General features: G+C 38.0%; 1 protein-coding gene across 2 annotated transcripts; it reads right to left on the reverse strand.

The window, feature by feature from the left end:
* Positions 1–5,110: 5,110 nt before the first annotated feature.
* Positions 5,111–8,613, reverse strand: LOC148012396 (uncharacterized protein At1g01500-like). Of its 2 annotated transcripts, XM_087669567.1 has the most exons (4): positions 8,228–8,613; positions 7,914–7,947; positions 6,661–7,805; positions 5,111–5,744 (listed from the first exon to the last, which is right to left on the reverse strand). In XM_087669567.1, the coding sequence occupies exons 3-4, from the start codon at positions 7,414–7,416 to the stop codon at positions 5,499–5,501; spliced, it is 1,002 nt and encodes a 333-aa protein (XP_087525693.1). In that variant the 5' UTR covers positions 7,417–7,805; positions 7,914–7,947; positions 8,228–8,613; the 3' UTR covers positions 5,111–5,498. The 2 variants fall into 2 exon arrangements, with proteins under 2 accessions (XP_087525693.1, XP_087525692.1); XM_087669566.1 differs by lacking the exon at positions 7,914–7,947.
* Positions 8,614–13,639: the final 5,026 nt, after the last annotated feature.

Here is a 13,639-nt window from a genome sequence, read left to right on the forward strand (position 1 = left end):
CGACTCCATATCAAGAACATTGAGCTCTAGCAAGAAGATGAGACTAGACTACATCTTCACATTCTTGATAGCAAATGTACCTTAAGAGACAAACTCTAAACCCTAAACCAATTGCGAAGAGAAGAGCTCTTGGCAATTAGGAAGAAGATGAGACTAGACTACATCTTCACATTCCTAATAATGAATGTATCCCAAGAAAGAAAGCCCAAACCCCAAACCAATTGCCAAGAGAGGAGCTCTTGTCAATCAACTTTGCATATGGACATCTTCTATGTTAGCTACATGAAAGGGTGACTTTAGTATACCTACCCTAAACCCTAAGGGTTTATGCCTCCTATGGTAACAAATATTTTTTATCTCCTAAGACATCAATTCTACTTAAGTTTGCTTAGAGTTTGGCATATGCAAAAATCCTCGATTGGGATCATGTTGATTTTGTCAAAATTTTGAGCATTGGTTCTTCAAGCTTGGGGCAACAGACTAATAATATATTATACATTCACCTAGATATGGTATTAGCAACCATTATAGTGAGATTTCAAAATTTTAGCTTTATGAACAAATCTTGTGTTAAAATTATGCAAACCATGTGCGTCTTATTTATTTTACAAGAGATTACATTGTAACTCATGCATAGTGGTGCAAACTTCTATTAACCTCTTTTAAGTCAAATTTTGAGTTCGTTTCTACTAAGACCAAACTCTTCTAGGTCCTAAGCATCAAGGGCAAGCCCTTAAATATTGTGGTTTGATTTGGATATTTAACTCTTATGAGCAACTAAAGCCATACTTCAAGTGGCATAACACCTCACATAAATTTGATCATTTTGATTACACCAATGTGATTACAAGGGCCAAAAATGTCATAATACCTATTAATGTCCACCGAAGTTCTCCCACCTAATCTAAATGTGACACATGTGATATCCACTCAATATGGCATTTGTGGTTTGTCCTTGGTTTCCGGTTATAATGGCTTCAACCGTAACTATATTTGTAGATAATTTTACAACTTGCACCCTCATCAACTGCTACACTTGGAACTGATTTAACAGCGTGCATCTTATCTAGCCCATAGCTATCCAAATTGCATAAGACATGAACCAAAAGCTTCTCATCCTTTGGATGCCCTTCCATTAAAGGGCTACAAATCAAGACTATCCACATAAGCAATCTACCCCAAGAAAGATATATTTGCGATGAGACAGAGAAAAGAGCATTGCATCTATACAAACTCAAGTAGATATACAGGACATACCACCACATCTTCAAAAAGGTTTCAAGCCAATCTAAGGTCCTAATCTTTTAGAATTAGATGTTGCCAATATATTGAGATATTTTAGAGACAAGCTACCCAAAGCTATTATGGAGGCCAAACTAAGAGATCATGGATCAAGGTGTATAATCCAACTAAAATGAACCTTTCCTAAGACCCACAAGTATAGATCACGAACTGCCAAGATCAACAAAGCTCCCTTCTATGGCAATGGGCTTATCCTATTGCTAGAAATAGAAGCATCATGGGGCCTCCCTCTCTCTCTCTCTCTCTCTCTCTCTCTCTCTCTCTCTCTCTCTCTCTCTCTCTCTCTCTCTCTCTCTCTCTCTCTCTCTAGTTTTTTCTCCCTTTACGGATCTATTTTTTTGCATTTTTGTCTTGACAATTTTCATCATAAGTTTTCCCTCTCCCTCTCCAAAGTTGAGCTTCTCTCCCTTTCTCTAGAGTCTTTGCATTTTCTTCTCTCTAATCTTCACAATCATTTCCACCACATCCTGGTTCTATAATCAAATAGCCCTAGTCAACTCATAGCCGCCAACATTTCCAAAACTCTCTTCATCCTCTTCTTATTTGTTTTTCGTGTTTCCTTCTTGGTTGTCCCACGCCCCCCCCCCCCCCCCCAACCTTTATTGTTTCCCTTTTTTTAAAGGTCTATTTACATATACAAGCTTAAGCAATTTCTAATCTCACTAATCAACTCTTCTATGGTGCAAGGGCAATACCTTAGGAGCTCTTGCCCTCACAACGAGATGTATCCAAAGACATTCTCAATGGTGGCACCATTGCCCAAATCATATCAAGAGCGCCCCCCCCCCCCCCCCCCCCCCCCCCCCCCCGCCCCCCACCTTTATTGTTTCCCTTTTTTTAAAGGTCTATAAACATATACAAGCTTAAGCAATTTCTAATCTCATTAATCAACTCCCCTATGGTCCAAGGGCAATACCTTACGAGCTCTTGCCCTCACAACGAGATGATCCAAAGACTCTCGATGGTCTTGCACCATTGCCCAAATCATATCAAGAGCCAAGCCTATGGGAGAAATATTTGATTCAACAAGTTTACAACTTGGAACTAAATAACTTGGTATGGAAAGCCTTTGTTGCCAGATAGATTATGTACTTGGCAAAGCTCAAAAGGAAGTTAGAAATAAATGTAGCAATAATTAATCGAAAGATTAAATATAAAATCAAGAGAATAAGAACCAAAGTGTGAGGAAGCACAAAAGAAAATCAAAACATTGCAAGATGTATATAAACAAGGTATTACAAGCACTATTTTTAACTAGTTAATAAAGTTACATTGCAAAAAAACCAAAAAAGAAAAGCATTACATACATGATTATGAGGTCTCACTATTAATTGCATGAAGAAACACAAGAGAAACTCCATGATAAACCACTGAGGATATTCAAAGACATACAAGTTTGATACCAAACTGAAGTCGATTTTAAAAGAAAAAGGATTAAGTGAATGATATCGTGGAAAATCATCAAAGAAAGAATCAAGTAACTTGGAATTCAAAAGCATACAAGACAATATTGAAGTTTTCAAGCATTCATAAAATTTTCAAGTGAAAGAAAGTATGGATCACAAATAAACAAAGTATGGATCAAAAAACAACATTAACACAACCAAGTGAAATCACTAACATGAAGAAAAGAAAAGCAAATTGACAATTAACCAAGGCACCAAACCCATCACAGAGGAGTCAAGAAAGCCTAAGCACTAAGTTACTTTCATATCATAATATATTCAATGCCTTTTAGAAATTAAGCCATTAGCTTTCTTTCTATGCTTATGGCATTGCGAGTAGATTGTAATTAAAACCTTGATGTCGCTTTGTCTTATAGACCTTTGAGCCATCTAAAAGAAAATAAATAAAATCTCTCTCTCTCTCTCTCTCTCTCTCTCTCTCTCTCTCTCTCTCTCTCATAAGTCTCCTCTCCCCCCTTTTTTTTTCTTCTCCCCTCTTTTTTAAGTATATGTTCTCTTTTAAGTTTAATATTTTCCATTCTAGAGTACCACTTCTAAAACCTCACACCATCCCAAGATCAACAAAAATACATATATAGCCCAAGAAAAGCCTTGATTTACACCAATTAATGTAAGAATGCTCGTTATGAAAACCCTTCAAGACAACAAAGAAAAACTCCACCATGACTTCAAAGTGGCTCAAGACCAATTTTACTATACTTGAAATAACATATGTATATGATATTAAAACTGGATAGAAGATGACCAAATATTGTAAGACAATGGAATGAAATATTTGGAACAAGTTTCAAGTGAAAATTCATTTTCTATAGCAATAGGATTTTTGAAAGTTTAAAAATTGATCAAAACACACACTATTTAAAACCCTTTTTTTCTCGATGTAATTCTTTTAATGAAAAGAATATCAAAGTATTTTTAATAAAAGTTTTAGCAAATTTAAATGATTTTGATAAGAAACACAATGCTTTCAATTTTGACCCTTTATTTTTTTCAACTACTATCTTGTGTTGATTACATTTCCCTAATCAATTTTTTCTTAATAAAAGGTCCAAATTGCCACCAAAGTAGCTTCTTAAACTAGTGCTAAGGATCTCTCCCCTAAAATTCCAAATAAATAAAATGAGACATCAACACTAACATTTGAAATACAATAACTATTAAACCTTGTAGCCATGATGTAATATAATTTCGACTATAGCTATTTCCATAATGACGACATGCCCAATAATTGGTTCAAGAAGCTAATATAGAAACATGATCTTTAACTTACAAAGTGACTATGGCTATTTTCATAATGACAAGACATCCACCCCAACAGGCTATCAAAATCAGCGTTTCAAGAATCACAATCTCAATGATACAAATCTAAAATCATAAGAGAATCTCCATCACGATGAAAAGAGCATCAAGCAACTTTAATCACAAGTGCACAATATTGTGTTTGTAACAAAGCCTTCGCAAAATTTGTTGTTATGAAAAACCTTCCTCCTCACTTGTTGCAAAATGACTAACCAATGGCAAGAATGGTAGAATGTTGAATTAAACATAAGCGCAATGGATCAGCCCTAATGGTTTGTTGTCACAACATTCAACTTTTTTTTTCATCAACAGGGATATAATGACCACACATCTAAGATGTCCTACAATAATCAAATGGAGGGTTTAACTAGTTCTAGATTTCATGTCTCTCTCACAACTCTTGTTAGACAAAGATTTTGACCTTGATTTATGCATGTAAGGGGACTTTGGACCAGAGAGCATCATCAAGCTCACTAGCGATACTCCTGAGGTTTTAGCTTATATTGTAACATACTTGTTGATTTTTTTAATCATTAACTCATTATGCAAAGGCTAAGGGGCTAAGTTCCAATGTGAAAATTGTGATACATAAACAACTCGTGTTGTACCTAAACCAAGGTCTAAACAATTTGAGAAAGAGTGCCTATATGTGAAGCCAAGTTCCAATGTGAAAATTGTTATATATAAACAACTCATGTTGTTCCTATAGCAACGTGTAGACAATTTGAGAAGACTGCCTGTATATGGAGCCACATTCATCTCTCTGACATTAAAATATTTGTTTTTCCTTGCAGGAAAATAATAAGTTTTTGCTATAAAAAACCTTGAAACCCGCAGCTTTGAGTACATGGTCATTCTTGGGAATGTCTCTACATTCAACAATGATAATGTTCAGGTATGCCCATAACTGATAAATATCATTTTCACAGCTTTAATTAAGCCAAATTAGACAAGTCAGTCTAGCCAGCATGTGATGGGGCCTCTACCATCAGTTGCCAACAAAATTAACAATATAAATGTGCACAAATGCACATGCATGCGTGTGAAATGAATGGATTCTCTTCAAGTACTTTTATTAGGTAAGCAACCATGCATTACATCATGGAAGGACAGCCTACAGTCAAGAGCCCAACACTGCACAGCGCCCATTAGCCTGTTATGTACATGTTCAGCTTGTCTGTCCACACAATATTTATTGTACCGACTTCAGTACTAATCCCCAAAGGTTTGCCAAGGGGCTTACCTACACTTGTGAAATCAATTAGTCCACTGTTAACAACCCTCCATGCTGCAAAAACTTCATTAGAAATCTACAAAAATCATATGTTCAATCATTAAGCTACAGGAACTTTCATGAACTGTCGCTAAGGCTTTATAAAACTGGAAGTTTGACCTTCAGCATAGTTGCATTTTAGCACTTCATCTATGCCTTCAGAAAAGTCGTCTTTTGAAGGATCCTGCCGCTGCACTGTATGTTCTCAGCAATATACCCAAACCAATTCCAATGCCAAGACACATACCCAGTCCTAGGCCAACGCCCACTCTCACCCCTGCATTGAAAGAAGACAACTCTGCTTTCTCTCCACCCAATCTCACATCTGAGAAGTAGATGTTATGTGGCAGGTCACCCATCAATGAGTGTGTTGCAATTTTAGCATAGGATTCATCTTCAGCAGCCTGGAAACAAAAATCACTTATTTATTGTAGCAGTGTAGACACGAATAGTGTAAGCAATCCAGAAAAGTAAACGTGATAAATGTCTGGCGAAAATCAGAATTCCACAAGCAACACAAATAAAAAAATGAAAACAGTAGACAGAAAGCTACTCTGTAACTGAATTAGGAAAGCATTCTGCTAAACCAAAAGCGTTTAAGAAGAAAGACTCTTCCATTAAAACTTGCCCGAGGCACCTACATATTTGTTGAGACACCATAACACATTAGCCCTTGCATTAATCAACAATAAATGCACCAGGACTCATTCAACCTTCACATAACCTATGCAACAGGTGTCCGTTTCATCTGCTGGTGTACCCAAATGTAAGTCTGCAGATTAAGGGTGTTGAAAAATAATTTCCACAACACAATTCAGAGTATTCAGTTGTTGCCGAAGTTCTAGGCCAGCATGTATCACCATCCAATACATGACTTCTCTCCTATTTGCAGTCTTGTATACCCACCCTTAGGACTATCCAGTACATGAATGGTTAGTGCAACCACTTTAGAGAACCAACAATATTTGATTTTCTCGACATAAATACATGAGTACCGAAGATTTGCAACTGGCAGCCATATTGCATACAATTGAATACTGGCAGGTGAATTGCACATGAACAGCTTCACGTGACTTTTGCTGAGACACGCACTCTGCACAAACAAGTATGCCACACAATATATGGCATTACTTATTGTCTTTTTTGTAGGACTTGTGAGTTCTGTGGACAAGCACTTCATTATAAAACAGAGACCATTCTTGTGGGAAACCTCCATGACAGCCAATACAATGGTCCTAGATGACATTAAGCTCAACCAAAGATTACGGGCACTGGCCATAATAGAATCAACCTTTTGCAGAAACATTGAGAAATGAATACCTGATCAGCCACAGCTTTGTTAGGATCAGCAGCTTCCTCTTCTGGAATAGCGTCCAATGTAGAGCACCTTGTATTCCTCCTCCGCACTGTCAAATGTACTGTCTGAGTTAAAACTATTGGAAGACCAGAGCTCCTTCCAGCCACATATACTTCCATGGAAGGGCTCACCATAGAAAAGTCTGTTCTGCCTTTCAAAAAGCAACAATCTTGTGATCTTATGCCACAAGTGCAGTCCATATTCCACCCTGCTTCATTGCTCAAGGGCGACGTCCCCACCGAGCTGTGTGCCTGGACCAGCAAGTGATGGTCCTTCCCACAATCAGTACGAGAGAGCATACCAGAAAGTATAAGCTCATCTCTGTCATACACTTCAAATGCAAGATCTCCTGTGGTCCTTAGATTGTTAGTATTCACATATGTCACTTCTGCCGAATCAGAATCGACTCTATCCCTGCGAAGGGCAAAACAAGCTCTCTCAAGAGGAGAGATTCTACCACCATTCACCTCAAGTTCAGTGTTAATCTCCCTCTTTGGGAAAAGAATAAAGAGAGAGTTTGGAGCTTCACTCAGAAGGCATGAACTAACTCTGATGTAGAAAACTTTAACATCAAACCATGTTGTAACAGGCCCAAAAGTGGGCTTGCCATGCCCAACAGAAAGGTTATAATATGTATAAGAGTTAGGAGGGCTCTGTATCTCTAATTCAAATGTGGCTTCTGGGTACAACAATGTTTGGGTCTCTGCAAGTTCATCCATGATTTTGCTCACAAGAGAGCAAAATTCAGTCAAGTTTATGTTAATCCAACGGAAAAACCCTGTCACTTGAGGGGGGCGTTTTGGGCACGACTTGAACAGCTTGCAACACAAATAGACCAACCAGTTCTATTTTGACATAATACTCCTTTTTGAAAGGAAAGAATCCGGGCACTGAGCTTCTCCAACGGGGGCACCACGCTCCTGACGAAACGCTGGCAAAAGCTTTCAATCCGGGGCATCAACCTCCAGCTTTTGAGGTCCTGGATCAACCAAAAACGCAGTCCGCCACACAATGTAGGTGCCGTACATGGATTCAAGCTCTGTGGAGGATATCAGACGAGAAGGTGCCGGCCATGTCCTTCATTCTTAACACAGAAATGCTTGAATGTCTGCAAGAGAAAAACCAAAAAGGAAGACACAATTGTTTGATTATGCATGAATGCCTGGAGAACAAAACAAGTATAGACTGAAATTGTTCACTTCAAATGAGGCAACACCTCAAGAGACAGTTGTTTGTGTATACTTGAATACCTGAAGAACAAAACATAAAAGACAAAAATTGTTTATTTCAATGGAGGCAACACCTCAAGAGGCAGGCCTGAGAAACAGAGAATTTGCTTTCCTCAATGAAGGCAACAATTGTTTATTTATGCATGAATGCCTGAAGAACAAAAGAGATAACAACAGAAACGCCTCAAGACGTGGCCATTAAAAACCAGAGAATTTGCTTGCTTGCTTCATGAAAAACAAAGAATTTGCTTGCTTCCATGGAAGCTAAACAGAAATGCTTTTTTTCGGATAAGGAGGAAACCTTCTTCTTGATCATTGGAGGAAGAGCTATGCACGCCATGAAAGCCTGAGGAAGAAGAAGAAGAAGAAGAAAAAAAACAGTACGACAGAAGAGGAAAGGCTCGTCAGACGAGCACTTCAACAAGGGTAGATGGTGATGGGCCGGGTATGCTATTATAAACATCTCTCTGTGTCTCGCTCCTTTCTTTCAAACTTCCTTCTGCTGCGTTTACTAAACAAGAGTGGCCCAATGTCCACGAGAGCTTTCTTCTCCACCCACTTGCCCCCCTTTCTTCGCGCCTGCTGCGTCCACGAGTTGCCATTTCTGGACCCGTAAGCATGGCCCTGATGATTGCCCTAGCAGAACACTCTCTTCCCTTGGGACACACACTACCTTGCCGGACACGGATATGTCCCCGCGTCCGGGCATTCGCTGCCCTACACAAAGCAAGATACGGGCTGCACTACCAAGGGAAATCTTTTAAATTTTTCCCATGTGAGAAAAGGGGCTTTTCTCCTTTGTTTCTCCTATAGTGTTCAACACCATGAGCTTCAACCCACAAGGCACCACATACTCTGCTACGTGCAATTGGGGATAATAGGGCCTTTGTTCCTGGCTATCTCTTCTTTTCCCCTTATGGTGTTCAACATCATGAGCTTCTGGTCACAAGGCACCGTATATCGAGCGATGTGCAATTCGAGGCAACGGTATGTCGATCCCTCGGCTGAATAGAAGCTCATGATATTGTTGTAATTCACAATGTGGAAATTCATCTAAAACTTCTTATGTACGCAAAGACAAACTACACAAGCAACTTTGGCAACACCACGAGCTTCTACCATTCAAGCACCCCATACATATGGTATTGTTGTAATGGAAAACAAGGACTATACTATAATGTTAATGGAGACACCCCACACTTCGCATGTTGTAGTGTGTAAGAAGAACTATGAAACTATCGATGTAATAGTGTTAACATCATGAGCTAATACAAAAAGGCCACCCCATACCTAAGATGCTACAATGAGGTATGAGAACTACATGTCACAGACATGCCATGATCAAGTGTACAGATTAATTCTTGCTCATGCCATATGAATCCACACCCCATGCAAATGCACCCTTAACAGGACATCCTCGAGCCAACCATGCAAACCCACCCTTACCATGTCATCATAGAACCTTCTAGAAGATATGCAATGTCATCGACTGCATCATCGATGATGTCATCATAGAACATTCTAGAAGATCTTTAGCTGCCCTCCAACACCTATAAAAGGAGGGGCTCACTATAGAGCTCCTCAATCTTGCCAATGCCAATCTTGGGAGCTCAAGGAGTCGAGACCTCCAAGTAAGTATAATTTGAGTTCCAGTTCTAGTTCTTCTCTTGTCTTCCATTATACTTCTGTTATCTTGTCACCTTGTAATCTCGTAGTACGAGATCTTGTCTAGTATTGTCTTGTATCTTGTTCATTCCCGTCAAGAGAGATCTTGTAATTTTGATATCTTGTATCTATACCTACAGTCCTAGGTTGTGAGATCCTTCATATCCTATTGAGTCTTGTTGTCTATACCTACGGTCCTGGGTTATGGGATTTTCCATATCTTATTAAGTTATCATTGTACCTTGTGCCTCTATATGGGATTATCTTGTAATCAGAATTCTTGTAACAAATCTTGCATCTAATCCAAAGACAATGATAAATGCCATTTTAAGCTTGTCATTCCTAGTTATGGCCATTTGATTGTAGCCTGCAAAATAATCCGTGAAAGAATACATTTTTCTCTCCCAACTAATTGATCTATGATTAGATCAATAAAAGGCAAAGGGCAATAATCCTTCACAATCTGCTTGTTCAACTCCTTGAAATATACATGGAAGTGGATTTTATTGTTTCCTTCTTCTATATCACGATCAGTGAGCACCATTTAGTGTGTTCAATTGGAAAAATTAGACATGCCTTCCTTGAATATAACAATTCCTCAAAAAGAGGCTCCCTCAACTTGAAAGGCGTTCCTCTAAGCTTCTACCTTATTGGCTTAATGTCTTATTTGTATACACGACAATAGTAGGGGAAATCCCCTTCAATTCATCATAGCTCTATGCAAATACATCCTTGAACTCGTATAGAAGTGACACATGTTCTACATACGTATCTGATTTTTTGGCCATGTTAGCTCTTTCAAATACACTTGATAGACCTCCTCCATTATGGAACCCTTAGTAAAATCACTAGAGCTTAATGTTTCCATGACAAAGGTGCCCTCAAGTGCCTCCCATTCTGTAGTGGGAGGTAAGGCTGATTCATTCAATCGAAACTCAAGGTAAGCATCCGAAATTATTATTTTCAACCAATGGGTAAAGATCAACTAACTAGCTCGAATATCCACCAAACAATTAGAGTGTAAGATCCATGGCTAATTTAAGTAACAACTAATAGCTTTCCCTCTCGGCAAATAGTTGGATAACACAAAAGTCAAAAACACCCTCAATGTGCGCTAGAGGTACATGTACTTGAGACACCACTCCTTATGACTATCTCAAACTGTTATCAATTATTTTTAGGATCATCATGATATCCTTTTTGATGGGCAAACCAAGCCTCTCTTATAAGTCCATATTCATTATTTTCATGGACAAGCTCTAGTCTACCACTTCACTTTCTATCAAAATGCCATTCACATACATGTGCATCCTAGGGTAATGTTTCTCCACATGTTCCCACCATTCACTGCATACTTGATTGACACCAATGGGCTCCACAACATAACTCATTCATAGGATTTTCTTGAACCTCTTACAAATGTTAGGTGACAATTGTATTAGTTGTAGCAAATTAACATGCGATTTAACTTCAGATAGGGCATTCGCTAGGTCAAACTGACAAAAGTTTACAACATCCTTTTTCTCTTGCCATACCATCCTATCTTTTGGCTTTCTAAAAGCCTTAACAACCTCCTTTGCTTTTGACTTGTGCTTGCTCTTAACCACCAACTCCTCTAAGATATTTTTAGGTTTAAAAAGACCCACCTAAGTGTTGGTACTTTGTGACCTTCTTATCAATCATACTAGGCTTACTATTAGCTTTGCTTATGCTTGGGTCATCATTATCAAACCTCTTTCTTTTTTTGGCCCTTAGTGCTACCTGCTCTTACATTGTTAGGGGTTGTATTCTCATCAATTAGAAGCACCTCTATCAAATGAACCCCATTGGGCATTTCTTCTAAGGGTGGCTTTTTCCCTTTGTTAGATTTGCTTAGGGCCCTCCCCTCAAGTATTCACATCATTTGCATGATGATTTACTAGTTGAGGTTGTTGATTGCCTTACTAGAGTGAACTAATTCTACTCCAACATGTATTAGCCATATGTCCTAACTTTATACATATATCACAGTTCACATGAGGACAATTCCATAGGAGGTCCTTACTACCACACCACTTACAACTAAATCTTGGTGGGCCCGCATCATCAAACTTTCTAGTGTCCATCAAATTTTGATGATGTTTCAAGATATTAAAATCCACTACTATTTGCCAATATTGTTTAGTATTCATGTAAGTATAATGTTTCATCATGTCCTTCACTTTCTCTACAATATTTGATGCAAAGAATTCATAACCAGTGGCATTAAGAGCAACCCTCATAGTAGGTTTTACGATTTCTGTAGAGGGGCTCATGGCTACATAGGCCTTTGGTTTATGGTGAGGGCCTACCCATTGCTAATAGATGTTGTAGGTCCTCATTGGGCGTCATTTTCCCCTATAGGAGCATGTAATTGAGGCAACCCTTGATTTTGCATAGCTATATCATTAGGTAATGCACGTAATGAATTGTAACCCATTAGCACTGCATTTGGCATCATCCCAATCATTGAGAGGATTTTCCCTCTTGCTATATAGGCAACTTGAATTCTTGATTGGACCCCTTCTACTACTAGTATAGCTGCATCGAAATCATTTAGTAGCCCGTTGCTTAAGTGTAGTTGGATTTAAAATCCAACCTCTCAAGAAAAATTGCAACTGATATACAAAGAACAAAAAACTTCACGTGGATTTTGAGCATATGCTTTTACATTCTCATGAAATTCTTGCCATGTTTTATTTAGGACATAGAGTTAATATTGACTTCCCTTTTTAGAAGAGAACTCCCTACAAAACATAGTGTAGAACGCTTGCATAATGATGATTGAACTTACTGCTATCACATATTTTTGGATAAACTAAACATTTGTAGTAAAACATTACATAAGGAGGAATTTTTGTGCTTACTTGTTTGTGTGACTATTTATTCTATTGTTTTCTAGTTAAATTTTTTGTATTTCTTTAGACTAGATTTTGTTTTTTTCATTAATTTGGATTTGTTATGCTTGAAAACTTGATTCTCTTGATTGGAATTGGTATTTTATTGAATAGGTTGGAGCTAGATCTTGTCGAAAAAGAAGCTTGGAATCTTGAATCAAGTACACTTTCTTACTTATATATTTGCACATCACAAGGATTATGGTTCATGAGCACTTCATGTTGCACTTGTTGGATACACTGTAGTGGAGAGTCATTAATTTGGATTTGTTCTGCTTGAAAACTTGATTCTCTTGATCGGAATTGGTATTTTATTGAATAGATTGAAGCTAGATCTTGTCGAAAAAGAAGCTTGGAATCTTGAATCAAGTATACTTTCTTACCGATATCTTCGCACATCACAAGGATTATGGTTCATGAGCACTTCATGTTGCACTTGTTGGATACACTTATATTTTTTAAAATTATTTCCATGCCATGGGTTGGATTAATGCTCTCTTTGCACCATCGTTGAGTACAAACAAGGCACGATGTTTACTACAGCTATATGTAGTAAATCTTAGATGCATGCACACTTGAGAAAGCACCTTCATTGTGCATGTGTTGTTCTTTGCACACACAAGAGTGGGGATATTCATCACTAAATTAGGAATCTTAGGTTGAGAGGAAAAGGAAGTTCGATGTGTTTGATAGTTGTGAAGGACTACTTCAACTATGAGATGGGCTTTCTACTTGGTCAACATCATGAGGACCACTATTTTCTTGAGTGATTGTGAGATTTTGGAGGGGTGAAGTGGAGCGCAAAAATTCTTCCTTACACTAAGAGATGAGAGGTGAGGTTGAAGATCTTAACTTAATCAAGAAACTTTGTTTGCATTTTGCATGATGCACGGAAACTTATAGATAGGCTAGGCACTAATTTTTTCAGTGAATTCATCTTTTTACATATTGCATCAATTATATGAATGCAAGGCATAGATTCCAACTTTGGAGTTCTTCAAAATCATGTGTGCTTGAGTGCTGAGTTCATCTTCAAAGCATGTTTTGGTTAGGACACATTGTATGGAATGACAATAGGTACATCTAAAGAAAACAATATTATTTCAAGACACAAGGGATATTTGAAAGTTATT

This window comes from Lygodium microphyllum, chromosome 27, assembly GCF_053477565.2.
Source record: "Lygodium microphyllum isolate KBCC chromosome 27, Lygodium_microphyllum_v1.1.10, whole genome shotgun sequence".
NCBI classification, from domain to species: Eukaryota; Viridiplantae; Streptophyta; class Polypodiopsida; order Schizaeales; family Lygodiaceae; genus Lygodium; species Lygodium microphyllum.